Source organism: Papilio polytes, unplaced genomic scaffold, assembly GCF_000836215.1.
Source record: "Papilio polytes unplaced genomic scaffold, Ppol_1.0 DF824180.1, whole genome shotgun sequence".
Lineage (NCBI taxonomy): Eukaryota > Metazoa > Arthropoda > Insecta > Lepidoptera > Papilionidae > Papilio > Papilio polytes.
The window spans coordinates 329,666-356,556 of NW_013525024.1; the positions used below are offsets into that span (position 1 = coordinate 329,666).

The window sequence follows — 26,891 nt, forward strand, 5'->3', positions numbered from 1 at the left end:
TTCTTACACCATTAAAAAGCCACGTCATCACTGAATAACATAGGATACATCTTTTACTATTTATTCATTTAACATAGCCGAAGTCGCAAGCAAAATCTAGTGAGATTATAAAGAGGAAAGTTTTGTATTTTAGTATGTATTGAAATAACTCAAAAAGTACTGGGCCGATTTCAAAAATTCTTTTATCATTAACAAGCTATGTCATCAGTGAGTAACATGGGCTATTTATCTTTTTTTTTCACGCGGACGAAGTCTCGAGCTACAGCTATAACTCTATAGGGTGATAAAGTAAAACAGCTTTGATTGTTGAAAATAATGTTTATTCCTTCAATCAATTAAAATATAAATATGAATCTTTGTACATTGCAAAACGATGCGTACATAAAATGAATACCGATATTCGAGGCGTTCCCTTACGCATCGGCCGACTGGGAGGACGACAATCATATAGAACAAACTCGCTACATACTTTTAGTTTTATATGAATAGTCGAACTGTACTGAAAACTTACGCGTAAAGACAAAACTGAGAACTGTACAGTTTAACTGAAAGTTAACATTTTGCATACGATCATAAGTTTTAACTGTTTGACTGTTCAGTTAAAACTGAAGATGTGCAGCGGGCTTTAATATGTGTACTACAGAGGTTGGTCACTGGGCCAATCCATCTCATCGTGAGGTTCACACAAAGCGACAAGGCAAATATAAGGAACGTTTAACGTGAACAGACGGATAATGTAGGTTAACAAATACGACACTATTCTACGTACGTTCGACCGAGGCTTATTTCATGATTAAATTAAAATATCACAATATGTACAAATTATAAAAACTATATCAATAATATCAATAACACTATGTGACACGACGCATGTTATGACAACTAATTAATGTTTACCCATGGTATTACACAAACCCAGAGACTGGCCACTGGTCTATTCGCAAAGTAGTGGAGATAATTATTCGAATTAACAATGAAATCGCGTACGCTAAAGCCGCCTTCTATTTACATGTAGCGTATAATCGAGAGTTTTAGATTCAACATTTTAAAACTACAATCTCACATGAATAAATCACTAAAACATAATCGAGGCCGTTAACCATTTCCATAATACTATCGAATAAATTAATCCATCTCATTTCAATACCCTTCCAAGGCAAGGCACATCGATACCTATAGCGTCCGTCTAGCCCGAACCGTCTTCGTGATTGCCACATCCCTGTTTATAAACTAGCACTGGTTTATGCGGCGATGCGGCGCGCGGTCAGAAGCGGCGCAGCGCGGGCGCGCGCGCTCCGGCCGCCTTGCGCGTGGGCTGCACCGACAGCGGCGCCACCAGCACCTCGCCGCCGCCCTCCGCCCCGCTGCCGCCGCTCGTGCCCATCTCCTACATACAATACAACACATTAAAACATTATAGGTACATATAAACAGTATTGATACTCGCGAGAAATACACAATTGATCGTGATCTACTTTTGTATAATACAAAATAACATAATGGCGGTTAGTAGACATTTTAGGTAATCTGAACTCATCTTTTGCATATCACATTCTAGGGATTCTCATATTTTTTTGTCTTCCTTAAAAGTATGTAAAATACATATATTATATTACCGTCATACATATTTTTAAATAGTTAAAGCAATAACACTACCATGTTACTTCTCTCGTCTGGACTCTTCTAATCTTCTTTCCTCTGCGATGGATTCCAACTCTTACGCAGCTTGGTAGTCAATAAAAACACTTAAGGTCAACTCCAATGAATTTGAACAATTTCATTTAGTCGTTACAATATACTACTCATTTCAAGGGCTGTCAATAAGATTTCTTTTTATCGGGTGAATCGTTTAAGAAATTGTATAATTATTTAATATAATTTCATATGTATTACATATATGTACATGTATTACATTGCTTATATTGTGACGACTTTTTTTTAATAAATTCATGATATATTAATCCAAATATTAGTCAATGGTAAACACTTTATGTAACCGTGATATAATGTAACTTACGTTGATATTGTTGCAACTGGCGAGCCTCATCTGCGCGAGCTGCGAGGCGGGCGTCAGGTTGGAGGTGGAGCCGAAGGGCGAGATCATGGAGGACATGGCGCGCTTCAACTTCGACGGCGTCTTGTTGAAGGACAGCGCGCGTCCCACCTGCACCGCACAGACTGCATTATACTACTATCTTCTACTCTACCTCTACGCGGTTACACGCTCTGTAACGTCTCATTGCTCTGTATATATGAGATGTATTCAAAACGAGTATACAGGCACATTCATTGTAATTATATATTTCTTGAAACACTTTTAAAATCTTTTACGCAGTAAGTTCTCAAATAATAACATATGAATATTCCATTTCTAGGTGTCCAACCACCAAAGCAAACAAAAAGTTACCCATAGTAAGCTACCCATATCACACATTAAAAATCAGGGCTCCGTAAACAGCACAAGTAAAACATTGCACCAAGTCAGCTGATGCTATAGCCACAAACTTTTAGCGAAGAACACAATATAAAACAGTTTTACATAAATAAACATGCAGCCAACAATAACCTTGATCAATGTATAATGATCTTTATCACCTCTCCGTACCAGATCGGCGCAAAGTAACAAATAGCAATGATTATTTATGAACATTGGTACAATATTCAAATATTTGTTGTTCTACGACACAAGAGAAAAATTATAACAAATCACATTAGGTATGGCACGCTCACAAACAATTACAATGGAGTTAATCACAAATGATTGGAAGCGAAGCGTTAGTTCCCGAGTCTCTCCTCTGCATAGCTGTCCCTTCTTGACTTTTATAAACTTTTTATGATTTGTATGCAACTTGATGGCATGAATCTGCTGTTAAATGAATTTTCGAACGATGTGTGCGATTTGTCGAATCAAGCAACAACCTATTACCATAATCACGCTGATTCCCGCGACCAACGAAAATAAAGGAAAAAAATAACCCAACCGACATAAGAACATAAACTAGAGACCATAAGTGTTGCGTTACGAAGAAGGCGTGATATTTTGAAGGTATACTGTGCAGATATGATGTCGGATTGTGAACGGCGGGAAGCAGCGTGTAACGTGTATGAATTAGTTTGAGGAGTGCTCGATGCGCGTCAGACCTGTGCGAGTAAGTGAGCGCGCAATACCCATGTGTCTAGCAGCGCGGCGCCCGGCTCGGCGCGCAGCCAGCCGCCCAGCCCGGCCAGCGCCTCCAGCTGGAACACACCCCCAACACTAACCACCCCTGCACTCTCTACACCACCTCCGCACTCTGTGCATGTATGCTCTTTGCTCGGTACTCCACCGTATCCGAACGCCGGTAGCGAGGAGACCGGCACATTCTTTCACTCCACAGGCTTCTTGCCTTACTTTGGTTCAATGAATGACTTAAATACATACAGTACCTATTTAGAATGTAAACCTGTTTATACAGCATATTAAATCTTAAACATATTTTTTTCTATTACGTACAAATTTTTTTATAATATTAAGCATCTACTGTTATTGTGTCTATTGCAGTTGTAACAACTATGCATATATGTATGTACATTATTTACAGCAACTAGAAAACTTATGTATTACTACAGATCTTATTATGTTACGAGATCCGGGTCAGACCTGATGTAGGCTATTGTACATAAGCTAACTAACCTTAAACCTGTACTTACTGCTCTAGGAACGATTTTATTATAATGATATCTCCAATCTTCTATAGTCGTTGCATAAACAACCAAAATAATAATTTGGTTACGATATCACTAAATTAACTATACACGAAGATTAAAATAGTTTTTTCTTACTTCTGAACATTTTCTTCGATAAAATTAAATGAAGTGTTTAAGAAGCATGTACATTAAATGTATATTTAACAAAATTTATGAACTGTAATGTAATATCGCAGTCATGCCTTAGTCACATTTAGACAATATTGATTGTAATTATTTAGCGTAAAATTTGCTTCTAGAAAAGCTCACACTTTTATATAACTTATAAGTAAAATTAATATGACTGCTATAATTGACCAAAATGACATTTTGACTCAAAAATAATATTTGAAAAGTCTTTACTTTCCATTGAAGCAAAGCTGGTTGCATAACAGTCATATAAAAAACATGCCCACATTTAAAAGTGTAAAATATAAAAACTAGACCCATCGCCCAACTACGAATAGATTACTTGGATATGGACGATGTTTGTCTGTGTACCTTGATGCGCGTGCGCGCGGCGAACTTGGAGACCCTGGAGAGTGTGCTGAGTGCGAGGTCGCTCGTGTCGATGTCGAGCTGGTGCGACTCCAGGCACGCCAGGAATTTGTCCTGCAATCGCAACAAATAATATCTTTTCATTATTGCTAACATTTTAGGATATACAAAAATTCCACCTTCTTATTAGGTTTAAGAAATTTGCAATGAAAATTAATCATAAAACATTATTGATTTTCCTTTCTCTTTTTTGGAAACATGCAATATCTGTAATTATGCATTGCATTTTGTTATATCAGGCACACTACTTCTAATACTACACAGTCATTAAAATGTTTAAATTGCAAATATATACAGTTATTTTACATCGATCATTCTTCTTGACAATGACGAAATTAAATTAATTACGATTTCATGTATGTTCACAGTTGTAGTACAAAGATAAGGTGATTGTACTACATACGGCATCAGCTTTGCAGACGGTGTTGGCCATCTGCCTGCAGAGCTGTCGGAGGAAGTGCGACTTGTCGACCGTCTCGTCCGTGATCATGAATGAGTACAGCTTCTCTTTTAGCTCTTGATTACTCCGGCACATTAGCGCGAATACGTTGTGACAATCTGTAAATTCATACCACTCCACATCAAATATAACAAACAAACACTAAGTGACTATTTTAATGTTCATTAAATAAACGCTGTGAATAACAAATCTTTTTTACCTTCAGCTTCTCTAATATCAACGACGCGCTTCACCGTACTGAGAGGCATCAGCGATATATGTCTGTAGGGTTTACTTGAACCTATTCGCATCGTACCCATACCATTAGTAGGACTTTTACTGTTGAAAGCCTGAAAAAAAGTTAATTAAAAGTTGAGTACAGTCGACAACTAAAAGTCGAAGATATCGTCATATTGTAAACTCACTTTTGATCTTTTCTTGCACACTTCCATGGTGTCAGTGAATAAAAACAGTACAAGGTGGTCTCCCCTGCCAGAGAGCTCTTTGGACAGCTCGACGACCTCGCAGCGGGACACGAACGATCGATGCGACGACACGAGATGCGCCTGAAAATATTTCAATATAATGTGACTTGCTGTTCCCGTGCGGCTTTATCCGCATGAAATTATAAAAACTTAATTTCATTGTTTACATCTGTGAAATTTTCATTTGCAAATGTCAAAATTCAAATACATATAATGACAACGAAGGCTTGGCATTCCAATGCCGTTAATCGTTATCCATAACGATTACCGTTGCCATGTCAACTGTGCTTCCTTAATGTTGCCAGCTTGTAGTTTTTGTCCCTTTCCAGCATGACTTTTTCAAATTAAACAATCCCTAAGTTAAATACCATGCAAATATATAGCCTAAAGCATGTCGTCAGTGTACGACTTTTTATTATAAAAAAATACTATACAGAAAGATGCTGTGAATGCTGACATTCTACGCCACGAAGTAGTGCGTTTTTACGGTTTATTATATTAGTATAGATTATTAGCAGCAGATTATTAGTAGGGTAGCTTACCGGGCACTGGTCGATGTCGTTGTATATGTCGAACATCTGCAGCTGGCCCTCCGTCTTGCGCTTGTCCTCGTTGATGTGCGACATGACCTCGCGCAGCCCCGCCAGCGCCGACACCAGCGCCGCGTGGTCCGGGTTGTTCTTGTGCGTGTGCTTCAATATATCTGCAAAACGATCACATATACAACTACTACCCATTACCCACGACTTTGACCGCGCGGAAAGAAAAAAAACTTAAAAACCTAAGTTTTCTTCCACACTATGTCAAATTCTCTTCTACATCTGTGTCTAATTTCCGTTAAGTCATTTTGGATATACGTAGTAACATACATCTAAACTTTCGGATTTATAATATCAATATGATTACATAAAAGATTAACTAATCAAAGACATGGTGGTGGCTATCAATGCAACACAAATTAAAAACATTTTTTACAATTTAACCTGTACCAGTTTGTACAATAGGAGGAAGTTATGCAGTATATACTGACCGTCTAACAATAAGCTTATACTAGGTAGCCGCTGCACCGGTCTGATCAGGAGCTCCTGCAGGCTCTGTCTGCCGCACTCCGGTCTCGTCTGGCATATTTTCAGGAATGCATGAAATCTAAAACCAAACAAGATTTTAAAATTAGATAGGTAGTTTAAAGAAATAAAGTTACGATTAGGTTTCAGATAAAAATAAGCATTAGACATCACAACAGCGACAGGGGTAAGATCTATAACTAGCTTTCGTCCGCGACACTGGCCGCGTGGAATTAAAAAAAAAGTAGGTATCCTATGAGTATATCTATGACATCATCGACATCTTTGCCAAAATTCATTGAGATCCATTCCGCAGATTAGGCTACAAACTTTAACAAATATCCATCCATGCAGTCAACCATCGAAACTTCCTCATTTAAAACATTAGTAAGAAGTAAGATGGGTCACCTAGGGTTCTCACGATCGCACTGCTGCAGCATCTCTTTGGTGTTCTCGAAGAAGTTGACGAAGGGCGGGTAGGCCTTCACCATGTCGGGCGTGTAGCGCAGCACCAGCCGCCCGATGCTCACCTCCTCGCTCCAGTGCGCCTGCGCGTACCGCAGCTCCTCCAGCATGCGTCTGCGGGAGACACAGCCTTAGCCTTACGTACTGACGACACAATCACTGTTGAAAACTTACGTCATTGAACAATACTTTCTTTTTTATTTAGTGATTATATTGCTTGTCAGATTAATACATTTACTTACTGGTGCAATTCGTAAATAAGAGGTAAGTTTCCAAAAATAATTTTAAGTTCCGTGTTATTGAGCAAAGCCTGGTTCTTTCCGTTACTGGTATCCTCTTCTGTCATCTCTTCTAAGGGTTGTTTAAACAACTGAAAAATACGAATGAACATTTAGATAATAAACATAGTATGTATATATATGTAAATAAATTTTAAAGTGAAGAAAAAATCAAAGAAACATTTACATATAGACACAAAAATACAATAAGAAAAACTTACAGTGACTATAGTATGCAGAATGCCGACATAGTTTGACTCCGTTTGTAATAACTCCATGAAAACTTGTTGCCTCGGGGACATTAGCTTTCGCACCACATTATCAGGTACTTCAGACTCTAAAACAGACGAGAGAGGTGATTAAACAATGAAAAACCTTACTTAGCAAATTACTAATATAGTATAGCATGTTATATTTCACCTTCGAGAAGTTGTTTGCCGTCTGGCGAGGGCGTGCAGTCGAGCAGGTTGCCGGACAGGCTGAGCAGCACGGCGTCGCTGAAGGAGGAGCGCCGCTTGTGCAGCGCCGCCTCGCCGCCGCGCAGCTTGCGCTTGCGCAGCCGCTGCGCCTGCGAGGGCGTGCCCGCGCCCGCCTCCTCGCCGCCCGCGCCCGCCGCGCCGCACGCCGCGCCCACTGACGACCGTCGCGACACCTCTTCCAGATACTAGACAAAGATGTTTTTTTTATCAAACTCTATTATGTAATAACGAGACTTTTGTTATTCACATTTTATGTCTTTACTATACTTACGTCTTTAAATAGAAACTCTCTCTCGTCCTGCGCCTCTTCGTTTTGTACTGAAGCCCAAAACCATTCGGCTTTAACTATGTGCACTCTCGGAGAGCACTCGGGTGCCACGCCCGTGTTGTGTACGTCTACAACCTGTGTGTATTTATAATAAAAAAAATGAATTATCTAATAGTTCTCTCAGGTTCGTTTAATTAGATTAAATACAATGCTGAAATGTTCCGCATCCAATAATCCCATTCCTTTGTGCACATGTAAGCGCCTGCACAATCTGAATAAACTAAAGAGGACATGCATATAGCTTGCGTTTTGACAGAAATGAGGCTTTCATTATTGTTATCGTAACGATAGAGCCTAATGTCTATGGCATGACAAGTTTAGTCTAATTTAGTAGTACGGAATTAAATGGTGTTAGTACCGGCAGCGATAGTCCATGGCATTGCGATATGGCGCGGACGTCGCGGGTGGGAGGCGTCGAGGCGGGCTGCGGCTGGTCGCGGGCGGGCCGGAGCGCGGGGGAGGGGGCGCACGAGTGCGAGGGAGCGGAGAGGAGTGCGGCGGTGGGGGCGGGGGCGGGGATGGCGCTACACGACTGCGATACGCTCGTTTTCAGATCCGCGCCACCGCAAATAGAGTGACGGTGAGTCCGCAGCCACACTCGCTGAGGAGTTTTGAATATCACCGAGTCGTCGTAATCCTCGACGTCGGTTTCATCTTTGCGCGGCGTCCGCATGTCTGTGCTGTCGATTGTGTCGACTTGCACCGGCGATATGTCCAAGTTCATCACATCGAGCTCTCTCTTGGGCGTGGAAACATTTTTTAAATCCGATGGCAGGTGACATGGATTCACTTCGACCGTGTTACGTTCTGCCCTTTTTTCATATTTCTTCTTCCTTTCGCTTCTGAAGGAAGCAGTGAACGATTTAACACTTCTCCGTAACTTTGAAGCGGACTTCACTGTCTTCGAGCTTCGTATGGATGCGAAAGAAATGTCAAAAAATCCCGATTGTTTGCTTATATTTAGCGAACTAACAGAGGCGTTATCGTCTTCTCTGATCGGAGAAGACGTCGATGCTACAAATTCACCGGCGGGATCGGTTGGCTTTAAACTATCAGGGCTAACTGGCTCCACTGTTATGTCCCCCACGGTTTTTGATACAGGCTCCTTTTTTGTTCTTTTAAAAATGGTAGGCCGGTTCTTGAATTTGAAGGAGTCTTTAATTTTTAATCTTTTAATAGATTTCCAGTTACTTTCGTCACATTTGTCAGGTGAAATATTGGCATCGACCACGCTCACTTGAAAGTTGGATTCGGTTGAATTCCTACTTCTCTTTTTACCAGAGGATATCGTAGTAGTTGAATGTTGCAGTTCCTTGCTGATGGCGGACGCGGGCAAAAGAAAACCCGATTCGTCCTTGCAGTCCAGGTCACACAAGCTTTTAGTTAACGACGAATGAAGCGAACCCGCTTCTGTGAGACACTCCACTAGATTGAAAACGTTGATGGACTTATTTCTAAAAACTTCCCTTTTATCTTTGCTGCTTAATCTACTTCCGAGTAGGGCTTGCGAAGCGTATTTGTTTTCCTTGCCGCAAGTTTTGTATTGCCGTATCTCAACTGTCTCTGTTTGGCCAGTACTTTGGTTTCTATCGCTATTAGTGCACGAATCATCAATAAATGACTTTCCTACGTAGCTAACTCTCGAGTTATCTGTTTCATCTTTGCTTTGGTTTGGTTTAATACTGTTTCTTGCGCGCTCCAAGCGCTGTTCTCTTTCGTCTCGAGAACGATTATCAGTGGAATCAACATCGTGTTTGCTGGGACTGGTTCGGCGACCCGACAGTCGCGCTGATAATCTACGGTACAATGAAGTCTTGGGCGTGTTTTGGGAGCGATTAGGTGTGTTTCGTGAGGGTTTTGCGGAGGTTTCTGGAGTGATGGCAGGAGGTGATAGGATAAGCGAACGACCGAAAGTCTCCCCATTGGCCATTACCTGAAACATGTGTGAAACACACCACGCAATGATGTAATGAAGCCATTCCAGTACAAACATGCAGAACGATATTATTACCATCGTGAGAAAGGTAGTTAAACACGTAAAAGCATCTACCTAACATACATTAAAGTTGTGAACGTAACACATTTTATTGCTCGTATTTAAGCGTCATGGATGAAATCATGAAAGGCTGAACAATCGCAAAGAATAAAGTTTCTATAAATAAAACAAGATAGTAACAGAAAGAAAAAGATTATAAATTGGTGCAAAATACGTTAAGAGAAACAAACGTGATTGAAGTATGACAATGTGTAAACAACCAGTGTTCATTACTATGAAGATTTATGATAGTCAGTACACGGAAGCGAAGTACACACAAGTATAAAATTGATACTGAAAAATCAAAGCGATGTCAGAGACGTGGAATGATAACATGGTGTGCTAACTGAAATGCAGCGAAACAAAAGTGGTGAATAGACAATGGGTCGACTTGCGCCGTGCGGAATAGGTCGTGACGAATTATATATACCGAGTCTGGGGAAGACTCGGCGATGTATAAGGAAGGCCCATTCTTATAAAGGAAAGAACTAATATTGAAAACAAACAATAATTTGGATGGAAATTATAATTACGGCTGTCAAATAATAAACGAGATCGCTTTTACTTCATACGGAAATAACTATAAACGTTACACGGCATACGGTCATGAAAATGTCGCTAAACGTTAAGCAATTACTAGACTATGAATACACCTTAAATATATAAAGGAAGTGACTACAGCATAATTTAAAATGTCTACAGAATAACTAAACTAAGATTTCTATTCCTAAGGATACTACTAGCATGCTAATTCTATTGAGCTAAAACTAATGAATGACGAATGTGCCATAAAGTTTAAAAATAAACTGTCATATAGGTATATTACGTGACAAAGATATCAGATCACTATCGGTTTGACGATTACTGACGACTGTTCCATTTCGTTATTACTTTAGGAATTGCATATGATCGATAGAATATATTTTACACTTATATTTATGTTTTTTTTTAATTGTTTAGAAGCAATTTAATCGTATTAAAAAGTTCACAAGTCCCAAAATAATTAAGACATTAGCAATACCGTTCGAATTAACGGTCGGACCATAGAGCGAGCGGAAGCGACAACCTCACGCGCCGGCCGACTTGTGTACGTGCGCTCACGACGCGCATGTAAACAAACTTTATATTACTTTGATTTTATTACAATAAAACTTTAAAGTAGTTGAATGTCTAAAGTCTACGTTTAAAACAATGAATAAATTATTTACTGATTATGTTTTCTATTGTTTATTCCTATTCCAATAGTTATTTAATGAAAAGAAACATCGTCAGTTATTCAAAATATGATATCGTATATTTTTTTTACATTCATTTGCATTGAAACCAAATAACAGTACGGAATTTTACGGTAAACGTTGGAACTAAACTAATTAGTCGGTATAATCAACAATAAGTTGATTCACTTCAAGTAAGGTTAATTTTAATTGAGATCGTTGCTACAAAAATACTTAATTTATATGAATGGCGCATTTAAGTTTGTAATTTTCGTTGGATTTAAAATTATAACACTGAAATTGACATTATTTCGTACTGTAAAAGGATTTTTAATAACGTTTGAATGTACATTTCAATCGGTGTATTGTAATAGTGGCGTTTTTAACCCCGTAGAAAATATGTGTGGTACTCACGACGTGCGTGCACTCCGGGTCGTCGAGGGCGCAGGTGGCGCCGCCGTTGCTGGCGAGCACCTCCGCCATGTGCTGCGTCTCATCCTCGGGGAACCCCACGAAGCACACCCGCGCACCAGCAAACACTTTTAACTTGTGTTCTTTCTGTGAAATACATAAAAATACCACTTACAATGAACAAATCGATGTATTAAGGGGGTGGCGGGTGTATTTATATTAACTGAAAACACCGTTCAACCATTCAAAGCACTATATTATATTTTTCGGTCACATTTACTATAAACTGATATAAAACTGCAACAATCTTATAATACTACATTTGTTGTCATATTAACGATAATAAAAACCAAACCTCTCGAGATATCTACATCGCGATAACATAGTGTGTAGAAACCAATTGTAACCTACTTTTCTAAGAGACCTACATACTTAGGAAAAATTAAATATCTACCTATCTACGATAAAGACCTTAAACGCATTAAGTTTATGTTTTTAACAAGCATGAAATACTATATTAGATACTATTCAATACTGCGTGATTTTTAAATTATTGTTGTAATGAACACTTACAATGATCGTATCGTCTGTGGCGAGGCAGGCGGGGTCGTCGCGGCGCTCCCAGCAGGCGTCGACCCAGGAGCGCGCCAGTACTGGTAGGCCGAAACCCGTGGCGTAGCGGTACTTGTCGCCCGTCGCAGCTGCCGCAATCAGGTGCGTCACCTTGCTCGACATGTCCTTGCGGATCGACCCGCCCATGTAGTGGATCAGAGTTATCAGGTACGTCTGTGGAAATATAGGGAGTTACGACACAATAATTACAGAAGGTCGATTAAAATGGGGCTGTTTGCTTGATTTATTTCTTTACTAGCTTTCACCCACGTCTCCATCCGCGTTGAATTAAAAAAAAAGTACGTAGTCATGTGTTCGTCCAGACTATCCTCAACATCTATGCCAAATTTCATCGAGATTCATTCTGCAGTTTAGCCTACAAACTATACCAAACATTCATCCAAATAAACTTTTCGCATTTATAATATTAGTAAGATAAGGAATTGGCCCTTTTCCGTTTCAGCCGATCTGTTTATGTAACAACTGCCGCCACCGAGTGGCGCTACCGCCGCTTTAAGTTGATTTGCATACCTCGTAAATCTCATGCTAATCCAGATTTATTGTAACACGTGTTTTAGTAGCGCTCAACTCATACATCAAAGCGGCGTTAATGCAATTGTTGACAATGACCAAAATTGTTACATGTGTTAAGTTATTTACAAATTTCGATTTTTGGGTATGTAACCTAAATTTTTCTTAAAAAATAAAAACAAATCATTCTTAACCGTTAAAAACCAATATAAAGTACGAGTTCTAGAGGTTTTTATCTGTATTTACTACATTACCGCTTAATTTCACTTAGCAAACATAAATTACTTGCTTGAAGTAGACTACGCGGCGATAAATTTCCATGTTTGTGTTTACCTATGTACATATGTAATGTTCATTTCAAAGTAGAACGATGGCAACATTTTAAGAGAAAAAGTATTATTATAACAAATAAGTTATGCAAAATAAAGAAAACACGTTACTGAGAAAATGAAACAATAATAACAAACATACGAAGCAAATTTTACTCATGTGTTACAAATGAGTCATTTCACGCTTCCCGGCAACATTTGACGGACAGGGAAAATGAGATCCTTTAACACAGAATATTGGAAAATTTCAATTAATCGATTCATTGATAGTATTGGTTCTTGCTAATTAGAAATACGTTCTAGAGTATCGATCCTAAAAACGTTTTTAATGTCTTAAGCGAGTAGTTTGAGAGATAGTAAGTCCAATAACCTATGTCTTTTAGATATAGTAATTAAATAATATCATTGACATAATGGTTCAACAATTCCGTTTTATAATTTTCAATACAAAACATGGTCTTTGGTAATAAAATGACCTTGATCGGACGAGAAATTGAACCGTTTCTAACTACATGCCCAGACACTGCACGCGTCAAGTGGGCCGGCTGATATTCAAGTGCGCTATTATTGCAAATGGAAGCAGGCCGGCTCGGCTTCACATTGTTATAAATATGTACGTTAAAAATTAACGATAACAATGTTTAAAGTGTATGTAAACAGATAAAAACATATTAAATTAGTTTATTCGTTTATTCAATTTTTAAATTTACTTTACGATTTTTGGAAACTAATAAACTCAGCAGAGCTATAGACAATATTGCTATTATCTACCATAATACGTAACTTGGTTTTGTAACTACTTTATATTAAAATTAGCGAATTTTATATATTAAATTATAGTTGAACGAGCTGATGCCCGCGACTTCGTACGCGTGGTATTAGAAAACATGCAAACTATAAAAATTACAAAAAGCTACGTATCCCTCGGGAACCGGACATTTCTCGGGGATACTCCAGACTTTGTTTTCTATCTGTGCCAAATTTCAATAAGATATGTTGAACCGTTGCAGAATGATCGAGTAAACATTAAAAAACTAAATTAATGAATCCCACGGGAACCGTAACTATTCCAGGGATAAAAAATAGCCTATGTGTTCTTCCAGACTACGCTCTAAACCTGTGCAAAATTTCATGGAGATCTGTTCAGCCGTTTAGGCTACAAACGCTAACAAACATCCATCCATCCATCTAAACTTTCGCATTTATAATATTAGTAAGAAGTAAGATGAATGATGGAATAAAATTTAAAATTGTGAAAAACTTACTAGTTCATCTTTTTTTCGGAATCCCGAAAAGCATATAACGGCTCCGCGCATCGCAAGCGAGTAGAGCGGACGCGCATTGGCGGGCGGCGGCTCGTCGCGCTCCGCCAGCTGCAGCACCGCCGTCGGCCCCAGCACCCTAATGTTACATGCAATTGGTAAAAAATACACTTTTATCATACAACAAACAGATAACAATAAAAGAGCACACACGCTTTTATATTTTACTCGCAACTACTATTCGTACGGACTGAACACTATCTAGTACAATTTTTCTCGTTCTCGAGTGAGACAAATTTTTGCAACAATTAATAGTTAATTAATTATTACAATTTCAAAATACTATAGACTGAAAAAATCAAACAAGTTATTATGATTCTAAAATCACGGTTTAGATCACTAGGAGGCGACATAATTGTGATATTGCACACTTGATTTGATTTGCTAAACAATTACCGGAACTGACATTGTCGTTTCGTTGGGCAAGCTGTTTGTACAGGCAAAAAGTTACCTTCAATATTTGGGCCAAGACGTTTTTTAAAAATATGAAAATAATTATAAAACATTAAAGTAAATCAATTAAATAAACAAAAGAAACAAGTGAATAGATTTTTATAATATCAAACACATACGCAGAACTATATTATGATTTAGAAGGTATTCTGCTAGTGGAATTGGTTTCAGTTTTAAGGTGAATGGGACTGTCGAAAACAATAGAACATAATATCAATATGTGTTATTTATATAAATGTTTCTATTTATGACTAATGATTTCAATGTATTGTTAAATTTCTATAACATGTTAACCGAAACAAATAACGTAATGTTTTAAATTACCTAAGACACTTTGGAGTACAATTTGTTTATTATACAAACAATTGACTGTTTGTATTAGCTTTCTTCTTGTACGAGTTCCTTGAAGATTACTAATGTATTTTATTCGCATTATGTCTATATTTATTACCGGAAAGTGTCGAACATCGTTTTCCAAAATGAGCGCTATCGCTAGCTGTGAATAGCACTGGAGCCGGGTCGTACTTGTTAGCAAACAGCAATGTACAGTCGAATTCGGTAGCGGTACCTTTATCTCCTACACTCCTAGCCCATAGCGCTCAATAACTGAACTGGCACTGGCATCTTCTGAACACAAACTGGCGACAGTGAATCCATACAATCTATTCCCGGTTGGCGCAAATGTCCAACTGTATTGGCCAAGGGTGAAACGGGCATTAAGAAGCGACAATCGTTGAACATGTAGAATGTTTTGTAAGGCCAATAAATATTGAAAATTGGCTATTCCATACTACATCCTACTCTTGGGTAGACTGCAAGTACCTCAGTTATTTTTCTATTGATCAAAAAGTCAAGTTTTAATGGGGAGTTGGGAGGTTAAGTTCGTTTCAAGGTGCGTGAATTTTTTTGTGTAACTGGAAAACCCCTAATGAAGGCGACTGTACTTGTAGCAAAAAAAACTTTGAATGATCGCGTCGGGCGGTAGACTGGCACGTCGCGAGTGACGCGTGCTTCCTACCGACGCTGGCGTGACGTCACAGGACACAACCACACACGAATATCGTGGGCTCGGAGACCGTTCGAAATAGTTCTGACGAATTACATTCGAATTCCGACAAACACAGCGATTTTCTAAAGATTGAATTGGGTTAAACGGAATAATACTACATGCTTCTACGAATTTAATAAATGTGATTATTGTTAATTTTTGACCGACTTCCGAAAAGAAAGAGGTACTCAATTCGTCTGCATGTTTTTTTTGTTATTTAAACACTTTGAATTTGATTTTTCTTTTAATTCGTTAATAGCCACTTTAAAAGGAACTTATAATAGTAGCTTCGGATCGGGAACTGGGTCAGTAACATTTTAGTCTACTATCTTAGGCACTCATGATGCTGAGTTGAAGAAAGAGTCACTATTTACATGTGAGATACTTTTAGTTTATTAGGTTTTAGATATATGGACATAAACATCGACTCAAATCTCAAAAGATATCAATTTAATAACGAACGAAATGATAACTGCAATATGGACTATGAATACTATTAGCCCACCGTCTGCGATGTTGTGATAACAAGAAATACAAACATTACTATGATCTCACGCGTCTAATTAACGCGTTTAATTATAACTTTTGACAACGTACAAATATGCTGCGGCCTAAAGACAGAGTGAACTTTTTAATTTGTCATTGTTTTAAAGTCATTCTGATTTCAAAAAAAAATGTATAGAAACGTATTCCATGCGCATTGTATTATTATGCATATAAAACTGACATGTATACAGTGTTATGCCTAAATATTTGCAATTTGATTTCTTATCAGTTTTGATGGGAGCAATGCGTGTAGAATAACTTCCCTTTGGATGTGTGAAAATGTCTGTTTAGTCGAGTCGTCGAAGTGCGGCGTCTTCGTAGCCTATAAAATATCAAACAAGGTAATGTTTACATCTTGTATTCTCGACGTCTATAATGGCCGACTATTCAACATCTTCAACAAATGAATGTAAAGCATTATCAGAACGTGGGAAAGCTCCAATGTAAGCTACGTTATTAAGATAACACCTCATGGTGTTAATCTTCTAATGTTTAACATTATCCCACATATTATTGATAACTGACGTTAAACAAGTAAATACGTCACATTATTTTAATAATAGAAAGATCTGAGTAGATTTTAGATACTACGTGACTGTCACGTTGTCTCTGTATATACTGATATTACAATTATAATGACGCGGCAATTAGAAACGTGGGATACAACCTGCTAAAGGACTGGGAGTGTTGCTTTTTTATTTTACAAAACACCTCGACGATTTAAACTTGGTATGAATGTAACACATCTTGAAGTAATCACATACAATGAAATATTACTAGTTATGTGTAAGATGTGTGTATAAAAATATGCATAATTGGTATATTAGAGACGGAATACATATTGAAAATTTAAAGTTGATTAAATCACTGGTTTCAAATCTGCTCGGAAATTACTTTACATAGCTGAAACTTGTATTTAAATTTACTAAACACTATTTTACTCTCTATTGTAATTTAGCATTAGAATTGTATTGAAATTGTTTACGTAACGATGTCTGTGATGAAACACAAATGTAATTAAAGAATAAATAATGAAAATTAAGAAGCCAAATAACTTTTTATTAATTTATACAAAATAGAAACGTACCTGTTTCAATTTCAAAGCGATTATGTTGACCAACAACAGGTCGCGTGCAATCGATGTGGATATGGTCGATTTTAAAAAACACTAATCAATATGAACGAGAACTACGCTTGAGAAATACTAGTCCTTGGTTATAGGCAGGGTAATTTTACGATTGCCTAATTAAGTGGTATATAACATCAAATAAATTGAGTATAATATGCTTACGGAATGCATTTCGGTGGTGCTATATCCGGCGATCTTTGATCCGGACACAATATCGGTTCGTGCGGTGCTTCCTCCTCCTCCGGTGTCGACGGTAACCGTGTGGGACCCATTGGTAACACTTTACATATAATCAGACACTAGTCCGATGTGCAAAACACTTGTTTAAGATACAATTATTCCACATGTTATAAAAACGAATCAATAAATACATCACTAGCAAGCCGCACACATATCGACAAACGCACGCACAATTTCCGATTTCGCTTCGTTAATTCGTATAGAGTAAATCAATCAAACGTGAGAGGAATCGACAAAAAGCAATTATATCGTGTATTCGTGTCGAGAACACAAAGGCGCAGGCGGCATGCGCGTTATGCGTTTCACGTTAGATTGAAAAACAGTCGCGAGGAATGTAAGGCCGAAAATAGCGAGGAGCGTCGCGCGGCCGCAAGGGCGACCCTCGCGCTACGCTGCCGCCCGCCGCCGCCGCCGCTTCGTCGCACCCGCCGCGCCGCGGCGCCCTCCCACACGCACTCGCACCTTTATTTACATCATTCCATGAAATACACTCACTGAATACACGACCTTTTTACGAATCAACGTTCTGCATGTGTAAACAACCCCGGTTTGCGTTCAGGGTAACATTTTCGATTATGATTCTTACAAAGGTTGCCTGAATGCTTAACGACAGGTAATTCCGTGAGAGAACGCTATAAAACCGTTCGATGTATAAGAATCTAAAATTTCAAAGATATAAACAAATATTTTGCTACCAATCAATAAACACAATCAGTCTATTAGTGTGTAAACACCGAAAAGATTTCATGAACGTCGATAAATTATGATAATCATTGGGTATTGAGTTGTTGAGTGGTTTTAAATTGATTTACAGCAAATAAACATAGCGCCACGTTTTAAGTGTTTAAGTACCTACTCTACGTCAATATTGATTAGAGTTTAATATGCAGCTTATTTTAAACATAATCTATAAGGAAACATCAGAAATCTTGCTATTTGCTTGTACTTTTTATTCCTTTCCCGCTTAAAAATGTTTCCAATTTTAACCCCTAAGTTAACTAGCGGGAAAACATATTGCCTATAGACTGTCGTGAGTGTAAGGCTCTCTGTTAAAAAAAATATACCAAAACATGCTGTGATTGCTGACATTCTACATGACAAAAAAATGTGCGATTACGCTATACTATATTAAGTATAAAAATGTAGATAGAAGTACAGATTGTTAGTTATAGCTTGTGTGCCTTTATAATTGATCGAGTTTCTACCTTTGATATGTATGTGTATATCTACTTACTAAATAAGTGATGCGAGTGTAATGTATACACATACAGAGGTGTGCGTTCTCAAGTAAGTTTATAGATGTCGTAAATCGGCCGTAAGCCGGGCATCGGCAAGCTTCGTCACTGTTAGCATTCCGCGGCGCGCTGCGACTCAAATTGTTCATACAATCGACTTCGTCGCGACTGACTCACGCCTCGTAAGCTCAATGCTAATAGACTACACAATAATTTGGATAAACGTCTACTATCCATTCGCAGGAGAGTTATTTTTATTTAACTTTATGTCACAAAAAGTACTAAAGATTAAAACTTTAAATACACAAAGATAGAGATGAAAGTAATAGTGGCAGTCACAACACAACACAAGATATTATGAACGTTCTACTAGACCAATTATAAATAACGCTAGAATGTTTTAGAGGATTAAGTGTTAGTGTTGTACTAAATCTGCAGCGACACTGACCTATACTTGGCCCTATGTGCAGCATCGAACAGGTCTCCGTCAAAAGGTGTGGTTACAAGGTATGAAGGCGGCGCGGGCGGCGGCTGCGGCGACGGCAGCGAGTCCGCGGCGCGCGCCGGTTCCACCGCGCCCAGCCGCTCGCACGCCGCCCGCACTCGCTCGCACTCCAGGCACGACTCGTTCACGTATATGAATGGACTCGACGAGCCTGCAACATTCGATTCTTGTTAATGTACTGTTCTAGTCATCTCAGGTAAACAGAAATAACCAGCGACTAGATTTATATCAAAGCCCAGAAATACTCATTGTCAGGTCAGGTACTAAAGACAAATACGTAGAGATGAGACCTCTAATAGATATCTTATACTTCTATCAAAGTCCTACTTATATGTTTCTTAGATCAGTATTTTGTACCAATACTTGTCATTGTGGTAATATTTGAACCAAATTAGTAGAAATTTATCAGTTTATATCGCAAAATTTCCTGGTCATTCGTACTAATACCATAGTACAAAACCCAATGCCTAGTGTGGCATTGTATTGTTATGGTAAGTAAATCACGCACGGGGATGCAGTCGCTGCAATCATAATTAATTATTCTAAGATTGCGTTCTTCGATATCATGGCTTCTTATAAGTCAAATCGGGAAAATCCTACACGACACACATGCCAAGGAAAATTTTACTTTTTTTACCAGTTGTATTAACCTTCCTTAAAAGATTTTTAAAGCAAAATAATTTATAACATCCATCTCATATCTAAACAACATTTGGCCCTGTGTACCTTTAATGATTGTGTAGTTGAGGAAATAAATAATAAATATGTAACAGACACGAAGGTCAACAGTCTTAATAAATTTGTATTCAAAACCCAAGGAAGGCTATTGTGCGTTTCGCGATGAAGTCGACAGATGTAAACACGATTTAGCGTATTACGATTTACACCGAAAAGAACCAGACACCCCACGTTAGGTACTTCCTTTGATTCATTCAGAAGAACTCACCACGATATCGAACTTTGTAAACATAAATTATGAACAGTTATTTAAATATTCTTTGTTCATTTAATTACAATTTTGCGAAAATATTCACGATACGGAAGTTTAACTCAAAAGTGAGATTGTTAAGAAAATCCTGTCATCTAAATCACCGCACGTTATTATCAATACACCTTTTCCTGTTTAGAATAAGTTATTTATGTTTTAATGTTAATCACAGTTTACTTTAACAGGACAATGAATATTTTAAGCGATGATTGTGTGCAACTCAAGTTTAACAATGCAACACATTATAAAACAAACTATCATACTTTCTAACAGAATGTCCTTTATCATATCAAAACTTGATTAAACTTTGACACACAATATTAACATGTCCAGGTTTTATAATTATAGATTGTAAAGCGTATAACATATGATTACAATCAACAAAGAATAAAAACATATGCTAAAAGATAGACATAAAAATGTGCTAAGGTTAATGACAACTACCATTGTCTCCTTGCTCTAACCTCAGGCCGACCTTTGAGACGTCGTTTTACGTGCACTAAAACAGAATTTAAGAATATTCCCTTAAAACGTTGCGAATTAATGCCTAAAATAGGCTAGTAGTACTGCAAATTTAGGCTGACATTACCCAATGGAGGATAAACTGGAATCTGTATTGATGTAGCTATATTTTTCAATTATAACGGATACAGATTTAGAATAAATGTAGCGATATGAAACGTTACTGTCTCTATTGGTAATATTCAAATATTTGGCACACAGTCAAATCCATTTTGGTGTAGAGAAACTATACACCTCGCTCAAAAGTATTGGAAATAATGTTTTATAATATTCAAAATAACATGAAAAAAATAAACATGATATCGCAATATAAAGAATGTACGAGTTTACGATTTAGCCTAATCTCAATCATTTTCTAATACAAATTGATTTCATTCGAATTGAGTAAAGGTCGAAAATACCGTAATAGAATTGCCATGTGTCTAAAGCTAATTGCTAAACTAAAGCATAAGTGTAAGACTAATTTCATATAAAGTTTCCTAATGAAACAGTGCGACATCAAGAAGTACACTGTGCATTACAAAAAATTTTGCATATGTACGATGCAAAATTCTCCATATATAGAAAACTAATATGATTTAGGACAAAGGACAGCTTTTAATTGTTTTTGGATTGTTAGCACCTGCGGAAAAGTCGATCGATTATTTACAAGTCCGTATCATATACAATTGACTTTGAATGCATTTATTGCAGATAACATAACAGGTTTGGGGCAAGTAATCTAAGTACATAGGTATGTTAGTGTGCACGTGGTACGTTTTCATTCAGGACGTTCTCTATCGCTAATAGTTCAGGGCCGAGTGTGCTGAGTCACGTTTGTGACACGCAGGGAACACCCGCCACTCTTGGCAGCAGCGTGCACCTTCATTCATGTTCAAACAACAACATTGAATACATAGTCTACCGATGCATCTTTACATCCTCTTCACAAAAATAAAAGAAAGCACAACGAGTGCATCATATCTGCCAGATCAGTAACTTGTAAACTATCAGGTCCTTGTTGTTGCCATGTTTCGAGTTTGTCAGTATCCGTAAAGTCTTTAAATTTGTTTCTTTAGGTACCTATAGCATTAAAAGATTTATTTTACACAGCATTTACCGTTGGGCACACAAAGGGTTTGTTTGTATTTTAATTAATTACAAATCACACTAACCATGCAGTTATACGACACACCGTAATTAATCTATAATCGTTCTAAATAAATGTTAGCCATTTTAATACGATTTAAAATAAACATATAAATTATTAAATTAAATGGAGCAGTTGATTTTTAAAGTACTTTTAGACCCGTTCAAAGTCATTTATTTACGTACAGAAAGTTACGTAAATGAAAATATTTACAATATATAGAATGTGGGAGCGTATGACAAAAAAAATTAGATGCCTTCAATTATAGCAATACGTTCAGTTTTTCAACATATGTGTGTAAATACCGGCAATAATTGTCATCAAAACAAATGACTACATTTAAAGGCACCCAAGTTTTTCGGGATTCGGCAGTCGGCAGGCGATGGTGGCGCACACACTTGACAAATGCATTCGCACTCACATCCTCCACCGAGGTATAATCGAAGTTGTTCTACCAACGCTAACATGGTTGGCGTGCGTGCTGCGAACCACGCATTACACCATCTGGAAAAGCTTTGTCTATCAAACTCTAAATAAAGGATAATCTAATATCTAAGTGAAACTGTATAATATATAATGCAACATCAGATACAATTAAATCTAGCTAAAACTGCGATATCGTTTGATCTGATATGACTCTGAATCTTAATTATCTAAATAATGAATATCGATCTATGTTCAGTATGATGTGATAATTGACGTGAACTATGCGTAGAACATGATACCTATTTCAGTTTACATACAGTAACGATACATGGTACAAGGTGGTATATGTAAGTATAAACATAGATTAACATATCAGTTTCTTTAAATCACCTATTTATGACTACGATGTATTGTCAATCTGTAATTGGTTCCAAAGTTATTTGTATTAGGCGACATTTCGCGACAGATAACCTTTAAAAATAAATATCTTAACATGATATGACCATACATATTATGTACTAGCTGTTGCCCACAACTTCGTCAACACAATATTAAGATAAAAAATTAGCCTATAATATGCCCGTCTATGTCACTGCAAGTCCCGTCGAAAGCGGACCAGCCGTTTTGGAGATCATCCGGAACAAACGCGGCTTTCGGACAGACAGACTGCTAGAGAAAGAATTTTGAACGCGATTTTGCGAAATTTACGTTATCAGCAACGCAAATACATCATCTTTTCGAAATCTGAAATTTTTATTTTGATATTACAGAAACTCCAATTTTATTATATGTGTAGAATTTATATAGATATAAATCACGAGAATCTACCAGCGTTATGTGTTTTACACATCGTTCTAATGTATATTTCGCAATTTTTGACACGTTTCAATTCAACATTGTACGATTGCACATACTATAATACGAAGTAACTTAAAATTTTGTAAATAGTTTTTTCAATTAATTCCTTTTTATTTGTTTCCTTTTGTATTTACTATTTAGGATGTTTTTCACTTATAACAGGTGAGATACCGTAGGATATGATATCGCGAGATCAAATAGGTCGCAGTAATCTACTCTTATTCTTTCGCAATCACTTAGCTATTGTACTGCTTTTACCTTATTTCACCTAGTGACATACTGCATTTAATACATGATTTGTATTTCGAAATTTAAATCTAAAGCTCAAAACTGTTCCATTTTGTCCATAAACTACCGTAAAACGTAAGAAACGTGTACGAAAATACCAAAAGATTTTAAAAAATACAATTCTTCCGTTTCTGTATGACACTGAAGTATAAAAAAATTACAATGTTTTTGATGATCTCCTAATGAATGCTCTTATGAAGGCTAATTTACTTTTAAGTGATAATGACTGCTATAAAAGAAGCATATGAAAACATAATGCAAGGACTAAAACACACTGTAATTACTCCAGATCCTTACAAAAAGAGAGGCGTTAAATGCATGTAAAAATTTTTATAACTCGTGAAAAGGAGTAACTTACGAATCTCTGTTATTTTAACAACAACAACTGGCCATGCACAGGTGTCATTTTATTCATTACGTTTACAATAGTTCCGACACCTGTAAAACAGGACTTCCTGTGAATGGTGGGCTACCGTTACGCGTGACCTTGGAGACGGATAACAACCCGCCTTAACATTGATGAACTGCCAAAAATTAATCTAGATAAAGACGAACGGCTTGGCTTTCGGACACGTTAAAAATAGAAAAGCCCCTGGAGAAACATAATTTTTAAGCTTTTTCCATATTATTGTAATTCTTACAAAACATTGTTAAATGTAATTACATTTTTGTATTAGGTTTGTATTAGGTTATTTATTTTTAATTCCATGTAACATTTTCATGTTCACAATCATATTGGCTATATTACGAAAATATAGCTTTGTAGATTTACAGGACTAAGCATTGAAATAAAATTTTACTAATAATGAACATAATGAAATCTGTAAAAGTGCTTAATTTCTAATTACAGTAGCACCTAGTATTTTTAAACTCGCATTTGTTGTTGTTAAATTACCTGTTAACTTTAGTAAAGTTTAATGTACTAAATAAAAATAATTGCCAATTTTTCTAAACATCTGTATCATTTAGGAAACATTTTATCCATTGTTTACATTGATTTTGAATGAAGTTAAGACTTAACTGACAATTAAAATGATGAAATTGCATAGTTCTATTTTTAACAATAGCCTATTAAGGCTGCATTAGCAGTTTTCACAACACGTGTCTAAACACAACAAATATTAGTTGTTGATTATTAAAAAAATCACACCTCACTCATTAAAATCAGTTAAGCTATCATTAACATGTGTCAGATTGTTATTATTGATAGATAGGAGCTACTGCTGCAAAATTTGTGCAAACAAGCTGTATCAAAAGGCTGCAGTCCTTGAGACTTGACAAAGTGCCAAATATCTAGTCTTAAGCTTTTTCAAGTTATCTTTACTACAAAATCATAAAACCAAGGGGTTTTATGAATGCAGAAGCCTAAATTTAGATTTCGACATCAAATATATTAAAACATTAAAAAAACATAACTGAATCAAGCTATTTTAGCACTTGTTAAATTGATTTATGTATATTAAGCTTGTTGTTGTTGCTCGCGACTTCGTCCCCGTGAAATAAAAACAAAATAGTGAAAAACACACTGAAAACAAAACTATTTAATGGTTAAAATATATAATATTTTAAATCGGCCCTACATTTATGCCAAATTTCATCCAGATCCGTTCAGCCGTTTAGACTACAAACTCTAACAAACATCCATCAATCCATCCATCTAAACTTTTGCATTAATATTAGTAAAATAAATACTGAAATAAGTGTGGGATAACTTGTGAATCAAATCAAAATTAGTATGACAATGATACATTTTGCTTGCATGTTTGACTTTGAGGTGATTTGCTGTGGTTTTTGACAATTCCTCCACAGCAAAAATGAAGATCTAGAGTGGTAGTAGGATATGTATACATATCAGTTTTCATTTAGCAAACTAATCTGAGAGGAATACCTAAGAAAAAATAGTAATAACTACTTTAATTGTCTTTATTACAACTAATTTTAATACCCCCACTTATACATTTTATGTCGAGACCTTACAGTGAAATTTTATGATGAATTTCTCCTTACTATTAAAGCAATCTAAATTTTATGATTAAAAGTTAATAAACACCCAAAAAAGTTATCACTGTTTTGGTTCCTTATCATAGTTGTAGTTCTCAAGCAACCAAAACAATGCATAGGTATAACTTATCAAGCATAATAAATTGAAAAGAATATAATATTAACATTAGCACATATAAGCAGATAATATTGACATGTGTCTGTTTACCAATATTCAGAGTATTTTAAATATTTATTCATATACAAATTATAAACCATCATTCATTTAGTTGTCGATTAATTCTTAATTGCATTAAGTTGTATGCCTAAATGGTAGTAGTAGTAGCAATATAGTACATAATTGCTTTTTCAACCTTTTAGGAGCCAAACACACTATAGTACAAAATATTACATGTGAATTTATATCGTTTTAATAGTTTTTACTGTTTACTTACTGCTCCAATGTTATTGTTTTTTACTTGGAGTATAATTAGAAATGGATGTATAACATGAAATTCGTAATTTATTTAATAAAAGCCTAACCATGTTGATTTATGTACTACATACAATGATACCGTTCAAATATCCCTTAATCGGAGCAATTTTGAGAATGACAATTGTTGACTTTATGCTTAGAATTTTAATTTCGTTATCCTTTTCTCTAAGTAATCTTAAAACCTTGTAAATTTTTAAAACGTAAAATATATTATGAAAATTTACCATCGCTTTCTTGATTTTTGTCAGTTACAACAGTGCTTCCTGTTTGTGACATGCCCTTAGACAATTCGTCCATCTTGCGTGCCACTACCACTGATTCGTTACATCAATCACACAACACAAATCACTATTTTATTTTAAATACCTTATGACACTCATTGAATCACTGCACTATATCAAAATTCAGTCTTTTGAAAATACGATCAGCCTTTTCCATTTTAAACCCATTCCTATAATTTCAATAACACAAGTAAACGAAGCGAGCAATCTAATCTCTAATCTATGAAGTATAGGTATAGACTATAGACATTTTGAACAGAGTAAAAACATGAGACAATAAACGAATCGCCGCGGTGGCAACGATGCTGTGTTTCGTTTATTTAAGCCCATTTGAATCGAATTAAATCAGTAGCATTTATGCGGCAAAATCATATAGTTAAAAGACAAGTAACGGAGAGAATATCTTACCTACATCTATAATTTCTGGCATAATGGCTTTGGTCTTTCTTCAAGAAAACGAAACATTAATTTAGTTTTATCAACTAGTTAAT

General features: G+C 36.6%; 1 protein-coding gene across 5 annotated transcripts; it reads right to left on the bottom strand.

Moving 5' to 3' along the window:
* Positions 1–304: 304 nt before the first annotated feature.
* Positions 305–26,626, bottom strand: LOC106111144 (protein ECT2). Of its 5 annotated transcripts, none has more exons than XM_013293137.1 (20): positions 26,344–26,626; positions 19,376–19,583; positions 14,220–14,355; positions 12,056–12,268; positions 11,486–11,629; positions 8,181–9,755; positions 7,766–7,897; positions 7,436–7,679; positions 7,237–7,352; positions 6,980–7,107; positions 6,681–6,851; positions 6,239–6,354; positions 5,751–5,911; positions 5,149–5,289; positions 4,944–5,073; positions 4,688–4,842; positions 4,228–4,338; positions 3,169–3,237; positions 2,018–2,164; positions 305–1,387 (listed from the first exon to the last, which is right to left on the bottom strand). In XM_013293137.1, the coding sequence occupies exons 1-20, from the start codon at positions 26,414–26,416 to the stop codon at positions 1,265–1,267; spliced, it is 4,293 nt and encodes a 1,430-aa protein (XP_013148591.1). In that variant the 5' UTR covers positions 26,417–26,626; the 3' UTR covers positions 305–1,264. The 5 variants fall into 5 exon arrangements, with proteins under 5 accessions (XP_013148591.1, XP_013148590.1, XP_013148593.1 ...); XM_013293136.1 differs by having other exon boundaries at positions 3,142–3,237; XM_013293138.1 differs by lacking the exon at positions 305–1,387 and adding an exon at positions 1,406–1,725 and having other exon boundaries at positions 3,142–3,237.
* Between the last annotated feature and the right edge of the window lie 265 nt (positions 26,627–26,891).